This window comes from Panthera onca, chromosome A3 (genome assembly GCF_046562875.1).
Source record: "Panthera onca isolate mPanOnc1 chromosome A3, mPanOnc1 haplotype 2, whole genome shotgun sequence".
Taxonomy (NCBI): Eukaryota; Metazoa; Chordata; class Mammalia; order Carnivora; family Felidae; genus Panthera; species Panthera onca.
Genome location: NC_138341.1, coordinates 54,593,812 through 54,614,285, shown reverse-complemented (window position 1 = coordinate 54,614,285; position 20,474 = coordinate 54,593,812). Strand labels below are relative to the sequence as shown.

At 35.4% G+C, this 20,474-nt stretch overlaps 1 protein-coding gene across 2 annotated transcripts in view; it reads left to right on the top strand.

Annotated features, from left to right (window-relative positions):
* Nucleotides 1–20,474, top strand: part of APLF (aprataxin and PNKP like factor) — an 87,152-nt gene that overhangs the window by 7,994 nt on the left and 58,684 nt on the right. The window contains exons 2-3 of one of the 2 annotated variants that reach the window (XM_060659616.3): nt 6,154–6,225; nt 16,593–16,765. In XM_060659616.3, the coding sequence (XP_060515599.1) occupies nt 6,154–6,225; nt 16,593–16,765 (245 nt within the window). The remainder of the gene's footprint in view (nt 1–6,153; nt 6,226–16,592; nt 16,766–20,474) is intronic. The other variant, XM_060659625.3, reaches the window with a different exon arrangement.

Here is a 20,474-nt window from a genome sequence, read left to right as displayed (position 1 = left end):
GTTGAAGTAAAGGATATTAATCATAATTGCTTTTGGCTGCAGGTAACCGAGATGTGACAAACCAAATTGATTTTTCGTTTGTAAGAGAATCTCAGGGGCAGTCAGCCCGGGGCTGTTGCAGATACTCAAGGAACCGGCTCTTCTGTGTTCCTCCTTGGTCATCCTTTGCACGTGATTCATGCCTGCAGTCGAGATGGCTGCTGTACTTTGAAGCGTCCCATTTAAGCAGGAAGAAAAGAGAAAGGCACAGGGCAAAAAAAGGTCCACTCCTATCGAGCCTGTTCCTTGTTATCTTGAAGACAATAATCTTTCCAGAAGCTCCACTGTTTTAAAATGGAGATTTTGTTGTTTCATTCAGGAATGGTGAAGCCAACAGATCATGAGATGATTGCCACTGAAAAGATAATTTATTACTCACAGTTCCCAAGAGAAAGAAAGGCACACCATGCCGTGCAGGGCCACGTGAGATTGGTGGGAGGCAGAAGGCAGAGAGAGCTAGGGGAACTGCAGGAAAGCCTTTCTCACAACTTTCTTAGGAATGAATGGGCAAGGCAAGATAAACAGGTGTCGGGTGGTCTAGTTTTGAATAATTTTATGAGCTCTGAGCTGTATGGGCTGTCCCTAGTTGTCTGATGCCTAGTCCTGGGGTGATTAGCACAGCATAAGAGCGAGGTAAAGCCATAATTGCAGGTACAGACTTTAGATTGGTTATTTTGCATATGAAAGGTATACTTGCAGGTGAGTCATTTACTGTCTCTAAGAACCTGATAACCCTTGGGGTAGTCCTTCCTTAGTTCAAGGTGCCAGATATTAAAACATCAGATACGGAAACTAGAAAACGTCGTTAATACACACTCCCTCTCATATCCTTTCCTAGAACTTGTCGTTTGGCTATCCATAGCTATGAGGAGTTCTGGGCATTTGGATATTTTTAAATGGGTACCTTGTTGGCCTAAACAAAAGGAGAGTAGATATTAGTATGGACGAAGAAATGAATAGCTATTGATCAAGCGACTAGTAGCATCTGGTATACGATGTCACATGTGAAGAACTGGCATCTGAAAGCATAGGTGTAGTTTTGGGGCTGCCAAGCTGGTTAGCTGGGGGAACGTGCGTCTCTTGGATCTCAGGGTTATGATTTCGAGCCCCATGTTGGGTATAGAGATGACTTAAAATAATATCTAAAAAAAAAAATTGAAATCTTAAAAAAGGTGTGCCTCAAATCATAAGTTGCAAATTCAAATGCCTGCAGAGGCCAGGCATACACTAAAGAGTGAAAGGTGTTCGGTGGGAGATTGTACGGGTGCTGAGCGCTGTGGTGAGATGGAGGGTGCGTACACTTTTCAAAACTTGAGAGAAAAAAACCAGCCTGAATGATTTGTAGCCAATCGGCTACCAGTTTGTGGTACCCAGTCTCAAGCGAAGAAGTTAGAAAAATTTACTATAGAAAGAGTCTTATTAATTTTACTGAGATGACTGTAAATAAATTTTACTGAGATGGTGTATTTATGTCATTTAGCAATCATATACTACATTTTCTAGGTAATTTGATAATAAACCTTTTAGGCACCAACATATTTGAAAATTTAACTATTTTTCCCTCAACTTTTCATTTTGAAAGATTACAGACCTGCAGAAAAAGTTGAAAGAATAGTACAATGAACACTTAATATGTCTTTAGCAGATTAATGGTAACATTTTGCCATATGTTCTTTATCTCTCATATATACACACTCATATATATATATACATATATATATATACATATATATATATATTTGTTTTTTTCTCATATATGTATTGTTTTCTGAACCCTTCTGAAGGTACATTGTATGGATTTTGGCTCTTCATCCTTAAATATGTCAACATGTATCACCTAAGAGCAAGAACATTTTTATATAAAATGTATATATACATACATAAGTATATATAAACTGTTATGTACATACATATAAACTTACCACACTTGAGAAATTTATAATTGGACAGTAAATTTTAATGGTCCTATATTTAATTTTACACAACTTTTCCAATAATGTCCATTTTTGGCATTTAAAAAAATTAGGATCCAATCAAACGTTATCTTCTTTAATCTAGAACTATTCTGTCTTTCATGGCATTCATGTGTTTAGGAGTCCAGGCCAGTTGTTTTAAAGAAGGCCCACAATTTTGATTGTCTGATTGTTTCTATATAATAGGATTCAGGTTAAACATTTTGGGCAAGAATATTACATATTCGATGTGAAATTGAAGCAGCTTATCACAAGGCCCAGCTAGGAGTTTGTGCTGTTGTTGGCGATGTTGGGTGGTCACTTGGGAAAGGTGGTGTCTATCAGACTTCCCCAAAAAAGACACAGTTCCCTTTGTGAGTAATCTGTGCAATGATGCTTTGAGACTTCAGGAATATTCTTTTTCTCATCAAGCATTCACCTGAAAGTTAACATCCACTGGTCCGTTACTGAGTCAATTATTATATTTGTAGTTGCAAAATAGTGATTTTTCTGGTTCGATCATTTCTTCTTCATTAGCTGGGATTCTTTTATGAAGAAGGGCTTTTTCTCCCAGCCCTAGCCCCAGGCCCTTTTTTTGAGTTCATTGTGAACTCATGGATTATTTTTGTATTCAGTGTTTGTATTCCATTGTTACCATTATTCCTATTGATGCCCAAATTGTTTCCAGTTTTGCTGGACCACTGAACTGCTGGATGTGAGATGTGTTTTATTTCCTACTCAAGGCGTGACTATTTCTGAGAGTGATACTATCTGTGCCCCACCACCCCTAGGTTCTCATTCCTCTTCCTCCCAGTTATCACTTGCCTTGAAGCTTGATCTGCACTTGGTGTTTCTTTCCCCTCCTATATGTAAAGTTTGTGGTAATCTCTGCCTCCTAGTTGTGCTTTACATGTGGAATGTAGGTGGTTTTATGTGTTTATTTGTTGATCTCTGATTTTTTTGTATGGTATGATTAGTATTTAGGTGACTGCAGTTTTTTGCTAGGAAATATGAATTCCTCTATTTTAACTATTTTTATGGCTTTCTTAAGATGTGAAATGTCTGACTGTCAAATGAAATTTTCGTTTAAATAGGGTAATCAATAAGTAGACCCTGGTAAGTGTAAGTAGTACTTTTTGAAGTATGCTATGCCATTTGTCCCTATTCTCTGTAGCTGCTAGCCAGTACATTCTTGAGTCTTTGGGTTTCTTTGCTTTTCCATAGCCTTTCTCTTTCTACTTACAGACCAATAGCAATCATTTTCCCCCAGTGTTAATGCACTGCCTGTTAAACCCTATCCACTTTATTGTTTGCTGTGAATAGAGAATTGCAAATTCATATAACACATCTTGTTAGATTTGGGTATGACATTAGAATAAATGAATAAATGGAAACCTGAAGACCTTCTGGAATTTCATTTAGGGCTTGATTTTCTCAGAATGTCTACTTGCTTGTTAAATAGTCATTCTACCTTATTTCCAGTTGTTTGGTATGTTCTAGTTTAGATAGTTAAGCTGATGGTAAATAATCTAAAAAATTATATTTTATGTAATGATAATGAGGGAGGCAATACAGTGTTAAAAGCAAGAGTGTCCTGTCCCTAGAATCAGATTCCTTGGGTTCAAGTCCTGGTCCTGCTGCTTATTGGCTGTGTAACTATAAGTAGTTGCTTAGCCTCTCTGCACTTACTTTTCTCACTTACAAAATGAAGGTAATAATGTCTTCTCCTCAGGTTTTATGAAGACTTAAGATAATACATGGAGTGCCTGGGTGGCTTAGCTGGTTAAGGGTCCGACTCTTGATTTTGGCTCAGGTCATGATCTCATGGTTCATAGATAGGTTCAAGCCACGTGTCATGCTATGCACTGACACCGCGGAGCCTGCCTGGGATTCTGTCTTCCTCCCTTTCTTCTCCCACCCCCCATCTCTCAAAATAAATAAATAAACATTTAAAAACAATAAAAACCCCACTTTTTTTTGTATACTATAGAAATGCACAGCTTGCCATGTAATTACACTGTTGTGGAATCATGTGTCCACTAGAGGTCATGTTATGCTTTTATACATTTTTTTCATGCTGGGGTCTGGAAAGCCTCCTTCAAAGAAAGACTGGGATAGGAAAAGTCCATTATTGCTTCCTGCAAAAATATGGTTTGAAAAATAAAGAAACCCAAGCTAGACTATTACAGGAACCATCATTGCTTGCCATGATTTTATATTTGGCAGTCTGTTACTCAGTCGGTTAGAAAATCGATTTGTATTATTGCAGTTAACAATGAGATCTTACTACCCAAGTTAGAATTAGAAATTTCTTACTCCCTGATGCAGAGTAATTTTCATTTCTTGAAACTATTTCTGACTGATTATATGCAGATGTAGAGTCATATATGACTCTCTTTCTCACATATTTATTTTTATTAATGAATATGGATTTGTAGGCCACCTACTCGAGGAGTGGCCTACACAAGTTACTTAAATTCTCTAGACTTTCAATTCCCAAGTTCATAACATGTGAACAATAGCTATGACAGTATTGTGGTGAATCTTAAGATTCAAGGGAAAGTTCTATGCAAATGATAAATCATTTTTATAAATGGTAAAGTGCGTTATCACCTGATAATGTCCACAAGGCACATTATGGGAAAGAATACAAGAACCTCTGAGTTTCTTCTCCCCTCTCTGGTAGATTATTAGTTTAATAGTGTATATATTTTAAATGGGCTACCTTTAAGATACTTCATTTTAGAAAATGTTCTAAAAATCAACTGTAGCGATCAAAAATTCACATATGTGGAATTCATTCCACTGTGATGCTTGATGTTACTACTTTTATATAGTCATAGTCTTATATGTGAAACTGCTCTCTGGTTAAAAAAGATGACTACTGATTCCTGGCACTTTGACGTTTTTGCAAGTTTTTGCATAACTAAAGAGTTTAATTGAACTGGGCATTGCTGTAGTCTGTTTTTACTGATAATTTTTTTTTTTTTTTTAATTTTTTTTTTCAACGTTTTTTATTTATTTTTGGGACAGAAAGAGACAGAGCATGAACGGGGGAGGGGCAGAGAGAGAGGGAGACACAGAATCGGAAACAGGCTCCAGGCTCCGAGCCATCAGCCCAGAGCCTGACGCGGGGCTCGAACTCACAGACCGCGAGATCGTGACCTGGCTGAAGTCGGACACTTAACCGACTGCGCCACCCAGGCGCCCCTGTTTTTACTGATAATTTTGGTACTGATATGATTAATATCAGAGTTGAAGTGATACAGATACTAAGGTAATCAAAAGATGGGCCACATAATTATGATGTTAAGTAAAGTTGGTGCTTGAAACGTTTTCATTATGTATCAACCACAAATAACAAAGGCAGTCTTAACCATCATGTTTATAGTTCTGCAGGGAAGACTCAGTTGGCAATTTCAAGATTTAAAGTACAAGCCATTTCTAAACTTTGGTATGCAGAAGTGCTTGTGTGTAACTAAAGCATGTTGACTCAAAAGGGGAAGCAAATATATGTATTTTACCTTTTAAAATTAACATGTGTATGTATTGTATTATACACACACACACATACACATAAATGATAATCTCTTATTCACTGTAAATATTTGGTTTACACCACTCCCCCTCCCACCTTCCTGTTCTCTTAACTACTTCTGATGGCCCCAGAGCTCCAGTGCAGGTGGGCCTGACCCCAAACCTTGTCATCACACCTTTATATTTACCAGACTGCTGCTCTTTAAAACCTTTGTCATTATAACATGCTACATATTTCTTGTACTTGAGAAGTTTCCTAATAAGTACACATTGTATACATTTTTTTCTCATTTTATGAGTTTTATTGATGAGAATCTCCATTAAATGTCTATCTTGAATGGAAGCCATCATGAAAATTTTGGGATGTGTTAGATCTCAAGCTTGAGTCTCTGCTCTGCTATTTATTCTTCCTGTTATCTTGGGCAGGTCCCTTAATCTCTTGAGTTGTTTTGTTATCTGTTCAATGAGGACAATCATTTTAATATATAGTTGCTGAATGAGTATTTCATATGTAGCCTACTAATATCAGAAACACTGCTGTGGGTTTTTGTTGTTGTTGTTACTGTTTTGTTTTTTTTTTATGGAGGTAGCTGCATTAGAAATGTTTATTTTTTTCCCCCTGTAGATAACAGACAAGAGAGTGTCCAGAAGACATGCAATTCTTGAGGTGGTCGGTGGCCAGCTTCGAATCAAACCGGTAAATATGTTATTCATGACTCATTTAAAAAAAAAATTTTTTTTTACCATTTATTCATTTTTGAGAGACAGAGTGTGAGTGAGGGTGGGGGCAGAGAGAGAGGGAGACACAGAATCTGAAGCAGGCTCCAGGCTCCGAGGTGTCAACACAGAGCCCAGCGCAGGGCTTGAACCCATGGACCTCAGGAGATCATGACCTGAACCGAAGCTAGATGCTCAACCTACTGAGCCACCCAGGCGCCCCTATTCATGACTCATTTTAACTCTTTGTCTCTCACGTTTTTCCAGCTCCTGGTTAGAGGGCTTATTTTCTAAGATTATGCAAATAGAGAATCAATTTCAGAATATATCCTTCTTATTTCCAGAGGATAATTGGGAGATAAAGATCTAAACTATTTAAAGTATTTTTTTTCCCATAAGACAGTGCTACATTTACATAGTTAGAATTTTAGTGAAAGATGACCACCAGTTCATGTATAAATTAGGATTTTGTTCATAACTGGATATTACAAATAAGATCCTATAAGGAAGCCTGTTAACTATGTAATGGTTTATTTTTGGGGATTGGGGTAGTGACCAGAGTTACTTAAATGTTACCGGATTGGGGGTGCCAGGATGACTCAGTTGGTTAAGCATCTGACTCTTGATTTTGACTCAGGTCATGATCACACGGTTTGTGAGACTGGCTGACAGTTTGTACTGCTTGGGATTCTCTCTCTCCCCTCTCTCTCTCACTCTCTCTCTCTTTTTTTTTTTTTTTTTTAATTTTTATTTATTTTTTTAAATTTACATCCAAGTTAGCCTGTAGTGCAACAGTGGTTTCAGGAGTAGATTCCTTAATGCCCCTTCCTGTTTAGCCCATCCCCTCCCACAACCCCTCCAGTAACCCTCTGTTCTCCATATTTGAGTCTCTTATGTTTTTGTGCCCCCCTCCCTGTTTTTTTATTATTTCTGCTTCCCTTCCCTTATGTTCATCTGTTTTGTATCTTAAAGTCCTCATATGAGTGAAGTCATATGATATTGGTCTTTCTCTAATTTCACTTAGCATAATACTCTCTAGTTCCATCTGTGTAGTTGCAAATGGCAAGATTTCATTCTTTTTGATTGCCAAGTAATATTCCATTGTATGTGTATGTATGTATATATACATATACATATGCCATATGTGGCATATATATATGTATATGCCACATTTTCTTTATCCATTCATCCATCGATGGACATTTGGTCTCTTTGGCTATTGTTGATAGTGCTGCTATAAACATTGGAGTGCATGTGTCCCTTTGGAAGAGCATCCCTGTATCCCTTGGATAAATACCTAGTAGTGCAATTTCTGGGTTGTAGGGTAGTTCTATTTTTAATTTTTTGAGGAACCTCCATTCTGTTTTCCAGAGTGGCTGCACCAGCTTGCATTGCCACCAGCAGTGCAAAAGGGATCCTCTTTCTCCGCATCCTCACCAACATCTGTTGTTGCCTGAGTTGTAATGTTAGCCATTCTGACAGGTGTCAGGTGGTATTTCATTGCGGTTTTCATTTGTATTTCCCTGATGGTGACGGATGTTGAGCATTTTTTCATGTGTCAGTTGGTCATCTGGATGTCTTCTTTGGAGAACTGTCTCTTCATGTCTTTTGCCCATTTCTTCACTGGATTATTTGTTTTTTGGGTGTTGAGTTTGAGAAGTTCTGTATAGATTTTGGATACTAACCCTTTATCTGATATGTCATTTGCAAATATCTTCTCCCATTTTGTCAGTTGTCTTTTAGTTTTGCTGATTGTTTCCTTCACTGTACAGAAGCTTTTCATTTTGATGAGGTCCAAGTAGTTCATTTTTGCTTTTGTTTCCCTTGCCTCCAGAGACATGTTGAGTAAGAAGTTGCTGTGGCCAAGGTCAAAGAGGTTTTGCTTGCTTTCTCTTCAAGGACTTTGATGGCTTCCTGTCTTACATTGAGGTCTTTCATCCATTTTGAGTTTATTTTTGTGTATGGTGCAAGAAAGGGGTCTAGGTTCAGTTTTTTGCATGTCGCTGTCCACTTTTCCCAGCACCACTTGCTGAAGAGACTGTCTTTATTCCATTGGATCTTCTTTCCTGCTTTGTCAAAGATTAGTTGGCCATACGTTTGTGGGTCCATTTCTAGGTTCTCTATTCTGTTCCATTGATCTGAGTGTCTGTTCTTGTGCCAGTACCATACTGTCTTGATGATTACAGCTTTGTAATGCAGCTTGAAGCCCTCTCCCTCTCTCTTTATCCCTCCCCTGCTTGTTCTCTCTCTCTCTTTCTCTCAATATAAGTAAATAACCTTTAAATAAGTGTTACAGCATTGTATTTTAATAGATTTTTATATATCTGTGTGTAGAGTGGAATATTTCTAAAATTTAGACCTTGTTCTTTAGGGTTGTATTTTAATTTGAAAGTTCTTATTGAGGGCTAAAATTTTAACAGCTTGCTTTATAGTTAAGTACTGATATATTGTAGGGATATCAGTTTCTGATGTTTCATTTGAAAAATTAGTTGTGTAGGAGAATAAAAAATGTGTATGAGAGTCCATCTACTTTGGACTGCATGCTGTGGCAGTAAAATTAATATGGCATGAAATTATATGTCATATATTATATATAAAAATAAATATATATTATATAATAAATTATATAATAAAATATATAACAATATAAAATAAATTTATAACATTTAAAATTTATATGTATTTTCATCTTATATGTACAACTGCCTTTTGTATCATCAGTGCTTTCTTTTACACATGAAGTACTTTTATTATCCTATGTTGAGCTATTGAGATTGACAAATGCCCATGAATTTCTTTTTTTTAATGTTTATTTATTTTGAGAAAGAGAGAGTATGAGTGAGGGAGGAGCTGGGAGAGAGGGAGAGAGAGAATCCTGAGCAGGCTACAAGCTGTCAGCTGTTCTCACAAACCATGTGATCATGACCTGAGCCAAAGTCAGATGCTTAACTGACTGAACCATTGAGGTGCCTCCCGCCCCTTTTTTTAATATTTGTTTTGTGTTTGAGAGAGAGAGAGAGAGTGTGTGTGTGAGCAAGGGAGGGGCAGACAGAGAGTGGGGGATAGAGGATCTGAAGCAGGCTCTGTGTTGAAAGCAGACAGCCTGATGCAGGGCTTGAACTCAAGAACTGAGAGATAAGATCTGAGCTGAAGTCAGATGCTTAACTGATTGAGCAACCCAGGTGCCCCAAGTTAAACTTTATCTTTTGTGAAGTGGGTCAGATTTCTGCATGGGAGTTGAGCAATTTTCCATTAAAAGAAGATATCTTTTAGAAAGCATTCTTCATCTTTACTTTGTCTTTAATTAGATTATACTCCTGTAAAACAATTGTTTGAAGTCAACAAGTGTCTTTTGAGTACCAAACTGTGATAGATACAAAATTAGAAACTAGAGAAAAAAATTCCTCATTAGATTATAGGTATAAAACTAAAATTTGGTGTAATAAGGTTTTTTAAAATTATACTTTTGTTCTTATTTATCTTTCAAATATTATTAGTATAATTTATGAACTTTTTAGTAAATATGACCTTATATACATGGGAGAAAGATAAATATTTTTTTACCTTTTCCTTGGCAGGATTGTTTTTGACAATTTAGAATATCAGGGCCCTCTGGAGAATACCTAATTGTACAAAGTCGGCAAGTTGTTAAGTGGGAATTAGAACTCAGGTTCTTTGAACCCTATGCATTATTATTATTATTATTTTTTCATTATATTTCCCAAGTCAGGATTCCTTTGCCGTTTGATATTCTCTTCTTTAAAAAATTTCTTGAAGGTAAGACTAACTGGTGAGTTTTCTTCACAAGATGATTTGGTTCCTTCAGTTGAATAGAAGTTTACAACTGAAAGCCCCCTTAGATCCAGTCTTATGTATGTGGGAATTTGATTTGGGCCAGAGCTGGCACTGCTATCAGTGGAGAGGGGGAGTTTTCATCAATAAATGGTACTGGGATAGTTTGTTATTTGTTTAGGGGAAAAAAATTAGACCCCCTGCCTCAAACCATACACACAAATCAGTTTTTGGTGGCTTAAATGTGAAAGTCAGACGGTAGAACTGTTAGATTACATAGGAAAAAACCTTTGTGACATTAGAGTAGGGAAGTTTTAAAATGGCTATAAAAAGAAAGATTAAAAAAATTTGATTACATTAAAATTAAGAAACTTTGCTTATCAAAACACTATAATGAAAATGAAAAACATAGCAGGGAAAAGTTATTTAAAACACAAATAGTTGACAAAGGAATGATATCCAAAATATATAGCAAATGCCTTCAATCAATGAGAAAAGATAAACAATCCAATCAAAGTATGGGCTAAAGACTTACTTGAGTGGCACATTATAGAATTGGAAACCTGACTGTTTAGTAAACATGAGAAAGGTACTCAGCCTTCTTATTAAGCAGAAAAATATAAGGAAACTGCAGTGAGATACCATTGCACACCCAACAGATTGACAAAAATGAAAAGTCTAACAATTTCAAGTATTGATGAGGATGTAAACAAGTAGAACAGTTATAAACTTTCGGTGGGAGCTTAAATGTTGTAGCCACTTTGAAAAATAGCTTGACGTTAATTTCCTAAAGATGAAGGCGTGCATTTCCTACAAGCCAGATCTCATACACGCATAGATGTGTACAAGAACCTGAAAAGCAAAGTTATTTATATAATAGCAAGAAACTAGACACAACATAAATTTCTATCAACAATGGAATTGATAAATATATTGTGATATATTCATTTAATGAAATACACTACAACAGTGAAGATAAATTACAGTGAAAGCATGAAAAATATAGATTAGAATCAGGAGCATGACATTGATAAAAGCAACATTGAAAGAATATATACAGTATAGTTTCATTTATATAAGATTAAAAATTCTACAAAAATAAACAGTATATTCATGATCATCAACTTGAGTGCCAAAATAATAAAGAACATTAGGTAAGTGATAGATACAACAGTCAGTATAATAATTACCTTTGAGTGAACTAAGAAGAGAATGGGATAGGGGATGACTCAAAAGGGACATCAAAAGTTAATATTCTTGGAGCGCCTGGGTGGCTCAGTCGGTTGAGCATCCAACTTCAGCTCAGGTCATGACCTCACAGCTCACGAGTTCGAGCCCTGCGTTGGGCTCTGTGCTGACAGCTCAGAGCCTGGAGTCTGCTTCTGCTTCTGTGTTTCCCTCTCTCTCTGCCCCTTACCCACTCGCATTCTGTCTCTGTCTCTCTCAAAAATAAATAAACATTAAAAAAATTTTTTTTAAAAAGTTAATATTCTTTTTCTGAAACTGGGTGGTGGATCCACACATAATATCTAACATGTATTATGTCTTTAAAAATTATTATGGAACACTTATGACATGAAAAAGGTGTAGTGAATAATAGTACAATGTGATGCAGCTACTTTTGTAATGCCAAACTACTAAACATGAAAGGACATGAAAAAAATGTATTTATTTTTAAGGAAATGTACAACTCTAGTACTTGAATTTGATTTTTTAGAATAGTATTTAATTGGGTTTTGAATTTTATTCTGAGAATTATTTACACCATACCATTCGAAGGAAAGTTGCTTCTTAGACTTGGTGATATACATGTAGGTCCTTTGCTTTATATAATGCTTGATTTCTTGTTTATGTTAATGTAGTTGCAACAAAATGCCTATCTCCTTGAAATAGGTGTATTTGTTTATTCACCTGCTTAATGTAGCTGCACCATCAAGGTGTGATTTAGGGAAATTTAGAGAAATTCTAAACTGACCATAGTTGTTAATAGAAATGTTAAGGTCTTGAAAATAAAGAGATAGACAAGTAACTTCTAATTCATTCATTTAATCTTAACATGTGCTAAATATCATTTACCTTCTGTTCTGTAGTCAATCACAAATTGATCTATTAAAGCAGGTTATATGTACAACTGAAATAAAATTTTGAAAGAGAAGCCATGGTTTAAAAGTTTTTTGTAAAATTGTGTAAATGAATTATAACAAATGTTTTATTATGATCCTTTCTGTATGCTCTATACTCCAAATTATGTTTAAGTGATTAAATTTTTTTCTACTTTCCTTCAAATTAGAAATCCAATCAAATAGAAACATAACTTTGACAATGATGAATGAATGCAATTAGTGCAATTACTAATTTGTATTTTTAAATTGGATGAATTTGTCTTTTTTTTCCCCCCTTTTATATTTCCTTTTAAAAAAGACTCTAGCTCTCAGCAGTTCTTGGAAATAGTGCATGAGGAGATAATGTTAGCTCATAGGAGATGATGTTAGCTTATTTGTGAGTCATTTAAATTTAATCTCCAGTCTGGTATCAGCAGGGAGAAAATGTATTATAAAGGCAAAACGACAATGTTCTCTGTAAATGACTATATCACCAGTAGTTAGATATGTCCTCTGGGTAAATTCATAGCTGTCAATGCTTTTATTTCATTTTAATAAAATCGTACTCTTTTTGGTTCTTGGATGACTGAGGGAGTAGTTCTAAAAGTACATATAAATTGCAGAAGAATATATTTTTTTGCCGTTTGGTATTAATCCTTAAAATATCCATCTTTAGGTGACTGTGTTTTTTCTTTTGTGCAATAAAATTCCTGAGCTGTGATTGTTTTTCCTCCTATGAAATTATGAGTGTAGTTGGAAAAAAGCTATAAAATACTACAATAGCTTTTCCACAGCTCATTTTGTAAACAAAAAAAAAAAAAAAAAGAAGGAAAGAAAAGAAAAACAAGGCTTCCCAAATTAAAAAAAAAAATTGAAAATGAGAGGAACTTTTTTTTTGGGTGTACACATTAATCTTTCTTTAATGTTTATGATAATTTCAAGAGAAAGCTGTAGAAAACTGCTTTGTATTTTGTTTAGTTCCATTTCTTCAGGGATAATGCATCCTTTGCACCACTTCTAAAATTATAGCATAATATATTTAAGTTTGCACTTATACTCCCATGGATATTTTAAAAGGCACTTACCAAAAATATGCTTCTCATATAGGTAGCTCATATCTTTTATTTACTGTGAGTTTGGGTTTGCCGGTATTTCGCCTGCCCTTATCCACTTTTAGAATCAAAGTAAACTTAATCTTATTAAAGGAATTGGAGAGCTTTCCATCTTTTTCCGGTCTCGGGAAGACTTTGAATATTCAGAAAATATTTAAATCCATTTGGATCTTGTTTAGGGAGAGATTAGAAAGATTTTTAATTACTGATTATATTGTTAAAACATTATAGGTCTAATCCAAAAGAAACACACACACGTGCGTGCTTGTTTTTTTTTTTTTTTTTAGTCAATTGGTGTATACTCTAAGATGACTGTCAGTTTTGGCCTTCTTTACGAATATATTGGCATGAAGTATTTGCAGTATTCTACTAAGTTTTGTGTGTATTTAATGTCATTCTTTTCATTCCAAAATGTATGTGTGTGTGGTGTGTGTGTATATGTGTATCTTCTCCCTTTTTGTTTCTTAATACTGCTAGATTTTTGTCTACTTTATAACTTTTAAAAAACTACTGTTTGTTTTGGACTTCATGTCTGTGTAGCTTTTTAGTTGAAGCATATGTAATTTGACATAGATTTTAAAAACCTGGGTCACCTGGGTGGTTTAGTCAGTTGAGTGTCTGATTCTTTAAAAAAAATTTTTTTTAAATGTTTACTTATTTTTGAGAGAGAGAGAGAGAGAGAGAGAGAGAGCAAGTGTAAGCAGGAGAGGAGCAGAAAGAGGGGGAGACACAGAATCCAAAGCAGGCTCCAGGCTCTGAGCTGTCAGCACAGAGCCCTATGTAGGGCTTGAACTCATGAGCCTTCGAACTGTGAGATCATGACCTGAGCCGAAGTCGACTGCTTAACCAACTGAGCCACCGAGGCAGCTGAGGGTCTGACTCTTGATTTTGGCTCAGGTCATGATCCCAGGGTTGTGGGATCAAGCCCTGCATTGGGCTCCATGCTGAGCATAGAGCCTGCTTAAGATTCTCTCTCCCTCTGCCTGGCTCATGGGCACACTCCCTTTCTCTCTCTCTCAAAGCTGTTTAAAAATTTATTCAATAAGTAATATTTATTTAGGTTTAATTTGTAGGACCAAATATTAGATTTCTTGGAATGTCGTTTTTGCTCTTGGTTCTGGAATCCCCTGTATGAACAATTTTAGGAAAAGAAAAAGATGATCATAGGCCACATACATTGATCCACTTTCTCTATGACTGGATTTGTTAAATACCTGATATTTGACCACTTGAAATTTAAATGTTAAGTGCATATCAACAATAGCCAAATTATGGAAAGAGCTCAAATGTCCATCAACTGATGAATGGATAAAGAAGATATGATACATATATGCATTGGAATATTACTTGAAGATCAAAAAGAATGGAGTCTTGCTATTTACAACAATGTGGATAGAACTAGAATGTGTTATGCTAAGTGAAGTAAGTCAGAGAAAGATAAATATAGGATTTCACTCATGTAGAATTTAAGAAACAAAACAGATGAATATAGGGGAAGGGAAGGAATAATAAGATAAAAACAGGGAGGGAGGCAAACCATAAGTAACTCTTAAATACAGAGAACAAACTGAGGGTTGTTGGTGGGGTGTTGGTTGGGGGAATAAGGAGGGCACTTGCTGGGATGAGCACTGGGTGTTATATGTAAGTGATGAATCACTAAATTCTACTCTTGAAACCATTATTATACTACATGTTAACTATCTCATATTTAGATTAAAAACAAACAAACTTTAAATAAAATTTTAAAAAATGTTAACTGCATTCAACTGAGTAAAAAATACTGAAAAATGAATGTTTGTTTTGACTTTGGGCTTGTGATGTCTTATTAAAGGAATGTAATTAGTTTCTTTTTCCAAAAGTATTTTACTTTTTCTACTTTTAGAATATTATGCCTTTGTATTTAACATCTTAGCCTTTGAAAATTTAGAACTATGTTATTTAAACTATGTTATTTATTTAGAACTATGTTATTTAATGTTTAGAGATTCACTTGAATGTTTAAGATACTAATGAATAAGAGCATGGTCTTATCTTAGCCTATTAGAAGCAAACCTCGTTTATAGAATATTTGGGGTTCAGGCAGAAGCTATTGATATTTCTATCCTGATTCTTGTCCTTGCTACTTAACATCCCTGACTCTGGTGATCATGGTATACTCAAGGAAGGGGAAGATTCATTTAAAAGTCTGAGGAGTAACAGGGAAGAATTTCCAAGCCCAGCAGTATGTACAAGCTCAGAATCTGGTGGCTTGTCCTCGCTCAAAAACCCTAGCCATGAGCCAGAGCCACTTTGAGAGATAAGTTAGGGGTGGTTGGTACTGTAATGAAAGATTTCTAAACATAGTTTAAATTATAACTTGATTTTTTAAAAATGAAGCATTCACAACTCTTTTTAGCGATATGGTGTTGCATAAATAGGTGTTACATTGCATGTCCATTCTTATGAAGTCTTGTATATAGTTTGTAAAATAACTCTGACCTATAAAATAATTGCCTACCAAATTTGTATAGTCTCTGTGTTTAATTTCTACCTCTAATTTTTATCTCCACGTTTTATTTCACGGCATTCTTTTAACAGATTTAAAAGAAATAGAAATCTTTTCAATTGCAGATACATATAGGAAGGTCTTATGGCCACATCCTCATGAAATTAAATTGCCAGAACTAGATAAATTATATTCATTCTAGCTTTCAAAGTTTTTTTTGTTGTTGTGTGTTTGTTTTAATTTGGGCATGTAGGCAACAATGCTTATTTATTTATTTATTTGTTTTTGGACCTTTTGTCTTAATGCTTCTTTTTCTGTATTAATCTATGTTAGAAAACTCCTCAGTGAGGAGCAAAACCAATCAAAACAAGCTATGTTGTTTGCTTGAGAGACTTGATCAAAGTCTCTCTTTTCATAGTAGCTCACTTTTTAATCATAGTAAGAAATTACTAGGAGAAAATAAGTATAAAAGAAGCTAGCCATTTCCAAGAGATTAGTGAATTACAGATATGAAAGTTAGGGGACTCAGTTTCCATACTGAGAATTATTTTTCATGTTTCTCTTTCCAATGTCTGAGTGCGCCTCTTAAGCAAAGCAGAAGTAGTTTTTCACCAGGTAATTGATAACTTTGCTTCTTTCTTTGATTCCTAGGGAAATGGGAGGTATATTTTAGTTCTCTTCCCTTTTTTATGTATAGATAATGATTATGGTACTTACAAGTGCCAAATTTATTAGACTTTTAAGTCTAAGTTTGTACCGAAATTGTTTTGATACTGAAATTTTGGACCAGTTTGTATTTAGCTGTATTTTTCTCATAATTTAGAGTTATTTCACTATATTCTTTTTTATTTGTTAGATACACACAAATCCATGTTTTTATCAGTCTTCTGAGAAGAGCCAGCTCTTACCATTGAAGAGAAATCTATGGCGCTGGTTGAATCCTGGAGACAGTTTTTCTTTGCTGGTCGACAAATACATTTTTTGTGTTTTCTCTACACACTCTGAAACAGAAATGGAATGTACTTTAAGGTAAGAATGCCTGATGAAATTAAGTAATGGTATTTGTAATCTAATTCCTCAGCCATCCACAAATGCTTCAGTAGAAACCATATTAGGGTTAAACTATATTGGCAATATAGGAGTTACATGGTGTGTGTGTGTTTGTGTGTGTGTGTGTGTGTGTATTTCTCTAGAAAACATTTGACACTGGAAACTTAGGTCTCAATAGTGATTGCTCACATGCAGTGTGTCTTTTGCCAATGTGTTCAGAATGTATTTTCCATTTAATAGTAACTAGGATAGTTAATTTGAAACCAACTACATTTTCTTAATCTTTTCTTTTAGCTTTTTAAATTTTATTAACGAATTAACCTCTGGCTTAGACTACACTCATATAACTCCTCTTTCTTATAAAAATAACAGAAAAATGGGGTGCCTGGGTGCTCAGTTGTTTGAGCATCTGACTCTTGATTTGGTCTCAGGTCATGATCCCAGGGTTGTGGAATCAAGCCCCGCATTGGGCTCCATGCTGTGCATGGAGCCTGCTTAAGATTATTTCTCCCTCTCAGGGGGTCTGGGTGGCTCAGTCGGTTAAGCATCTGATTCTTGATTTTGGTTCAGATCATGATCTCACGGTTTGTGAGTTCAAGCCCGAAGTAGGGCACCATGCTGACAGCTGAGAGTGCAGGGTCTGCTTGGGATTGTTTCTCTCCCTTTTTTTCTGCTTCTCCCCCGCTTGTGCTCTCTCTCTGTCTCTCTTTCTCTCTCTCTAAGTAAATAAATTTTAAAAGAGAAAAGATTCTCTCTCTCTGTCCCTCTGCCCCTCTCCCAGCTCTTTCTCTCACTCTCTCTCTAAAAAAAGAAAAAAAACCCCAGAAAATATAGAATGGAGAAACTGAGGAAATGAGGTATTACAATAAACATCTGATGTAAAGTTAAAATTAATGCACTACTTTTGTTCAGGCAGTCATTAGCAGATTATTTACTGCTGTTTCAGCTTTTATAGAGTACATAAACTGGACTTATAGAAGTAAATGGACAGAAGTATAGAGTGTGTGTTGTGATCATAGTAGAATTAAATTAAAAGTCAATAACAATACAGGGGCGTCTGCGTGGCTCAGTTGGTTAAAGCGTCTGACTCTTGATTTCAGCTCAGGTCAGGCATGATCTCACTGTTTGTGAGTTCAGGCCCTGAGTCAGGCTTCATGCTAACAGTGTGGAGCCTGCTTGGGATTCTCTCTCTCTGTCTCTCTCTGTCCCTCCCCCACTGTCTCTCTCTTAAAATAAGTAAATAAACTTAAAAATTAAAAAAAATCAATAACAATAAAATAGAAAAATCTCCCCAAACTTAAAATTAAAGAGCATACTTCTGAATAACTTACATGTGTAAGAGAAATCACAAAGAAAATTAGAAAACATTTTGGGGCACCTGGGTGGCTCAGTCAGTTAAGCATCCGACTCTTGGTTTTGGCTCAGCTCATGATCTCATGGTTCGTGAGTTTGAGCCCCGTGCTGGGCTCCTAGCTGACAGTGCAGATGGACCCTGTTTGGGATTCTCTGTCTCCCTCTCTTCCTGCCCCTCCCCTGCATATGCACACACACACTCTTTCTCAAAAATAAATAAACTTAAAAAATAAAAAAAGAAAAGATATTGAACAAATACTGAAAACAGCATAAAAATTTGTGAGGTGAAGTAGAGGGAAATTTATATTAAATGCCTGTATTAGAAGAGAAGAAAGTTATAAAACCGATGATGTGTGCTTCTCCTTTAAGAAGATAGGCAGACAGGAGCAAATTAATGCCAAAGCAAATAGAAAAAAGGAAATAAGAGTAAGACTAGGAGTCAGTGAAATAAAAATAGACAAATAACAAAGAAAACAAAACCAAAAGTTGGTTCTTTGAAAAGATTAATAAAATTGGTAAACTTAGGCTTCCCAAGAAAAAAAATGAGCAAAATGAAAAAATACAAATTATCAATATCAGAAATAGAATAAATGTATCACTAGTGATTTTACAGGCCTTAAAAAAATAATGAAGAAATATTATTTAAAACTTTATGCCAGTGAATTTGACAGCCTAAATGAATGAATGCATTCCTGGGAAAACATAATTTACCAAAATTAATACAGGAAGATATAGAAAATCTAATGAATTTTATATTTATTAAAGAAATTGAATTTACAATTTAAGAATTTGCCACAAGGACCTTCACTAGTGAGTTCTATGAACTTTCAAGAAAGTAATACCAATACTATACTCTTCTCCTCCAAATAGAGGAGGGTATACATTCTCACTCATTTTAGGAAGCTTCCATAATCCTGATACCAAAATCAGACAATCACATTACAAGAAAACTAGACCAATATTCCTCATAAAAATATAGAGAAGTCAAATCCAGCAATTTGTAGAAATGGTAATATACCATAACCAAGTGGAATTTGAAGACCACAAGGTGGATTTATCATATAAAAATCAATGCATTTCACTGCGGCAGATTGAAGAATTGTCATTTCAATTGATGCTTAAAAATAGCTTTGACAGAATTCAACACCTGTTCATGATTTAAAAAAAAAAAAAACAGAAAAAGAAGGAAACTTCTTTGTATAAAAAAAATTGTCTTTATTTACAGATGACATGATTGTGGATTTAGAAAATGCTGAGGTATCTACTCTAAGAAGCGAAACAGTACCTGCTGTATGATTACATTTATATTACGTTCTATAATAAACTAAACTATGATGGTAGTGGTTATTTCCAGAGGCACAGGCAAACTTTTTGGTGATGAACATATTCTGTGTCTCAATAAGAGTTTAGGTTACATGGATGTATGCATTTGTCAAAAATGACCAAATTGTGCACTTCAGATCTGTGCATTTCAGTAAATATAAATTACATCTACAATTCTTAAACTAGTGAATGAAAAGAAATTATGTGAGGAAATGTTTTTTGATTTGTTAAATTCAGTAACCTTTGCTTGCCACTTTACATATCTTCCTATTCTTTTTCTCTTATCACACATGTAGAAAGAACATTATTTTTAACCAGCTGTTGACCAGAGAAATATAAAGAACTAATTTTTTTGTTACAGTAAATTTCCACAGTAGAATTATATGCTTTTTAAAATAATTTATTTTATTTATTTTTATTTTAGAGAGAGTGCAAGGAGGGAGAGGGGCAGAGAAAGAGAGAGAGAGAGAGAGAGAGAGAGAGGGAGAGAATCTTAAGCAGACTCCATGCTCAGCACAGAGCTTGATGTGGGGTTCCATTTCACTACCCTGGGATCATGACCTGAGCCAAAATCAAGAGTCAGACACTCAGCCGACTGAGCCACTCAAATGCCCCTATATACTTTTTTAAAAATCTGGAAAATATTGCACATCTGTGTAAAACAAAATACAGTCATTGCCTCATACTTAAAGTATTATATGTCAACTTTAATTTTATATATATATCCATTCAAACAGGCTTGTCCCCTTAACGTGAAAGACCAGTGCTGTAACTCAGATAAATCAGATTGTGGGAAGAGTGAATTTTGAATGTTTGTTGTGGGGCGCCTGGGTGGCTCAGTTGGTTAAGCGTTTGACTTCGGCTTGGGTCATGATCTCACAGTTCGTAGGTGTGAACCCCACATCTGGGCTCTGTGCTGACGGCTCGGAGCCCGAAGCCTGCTTCAGATTCTGTGTCTCCCTCTCTCTCTGCCCTTCCTGCACTCGTGCTCACTCGCGCTCTCTCTCTCTTT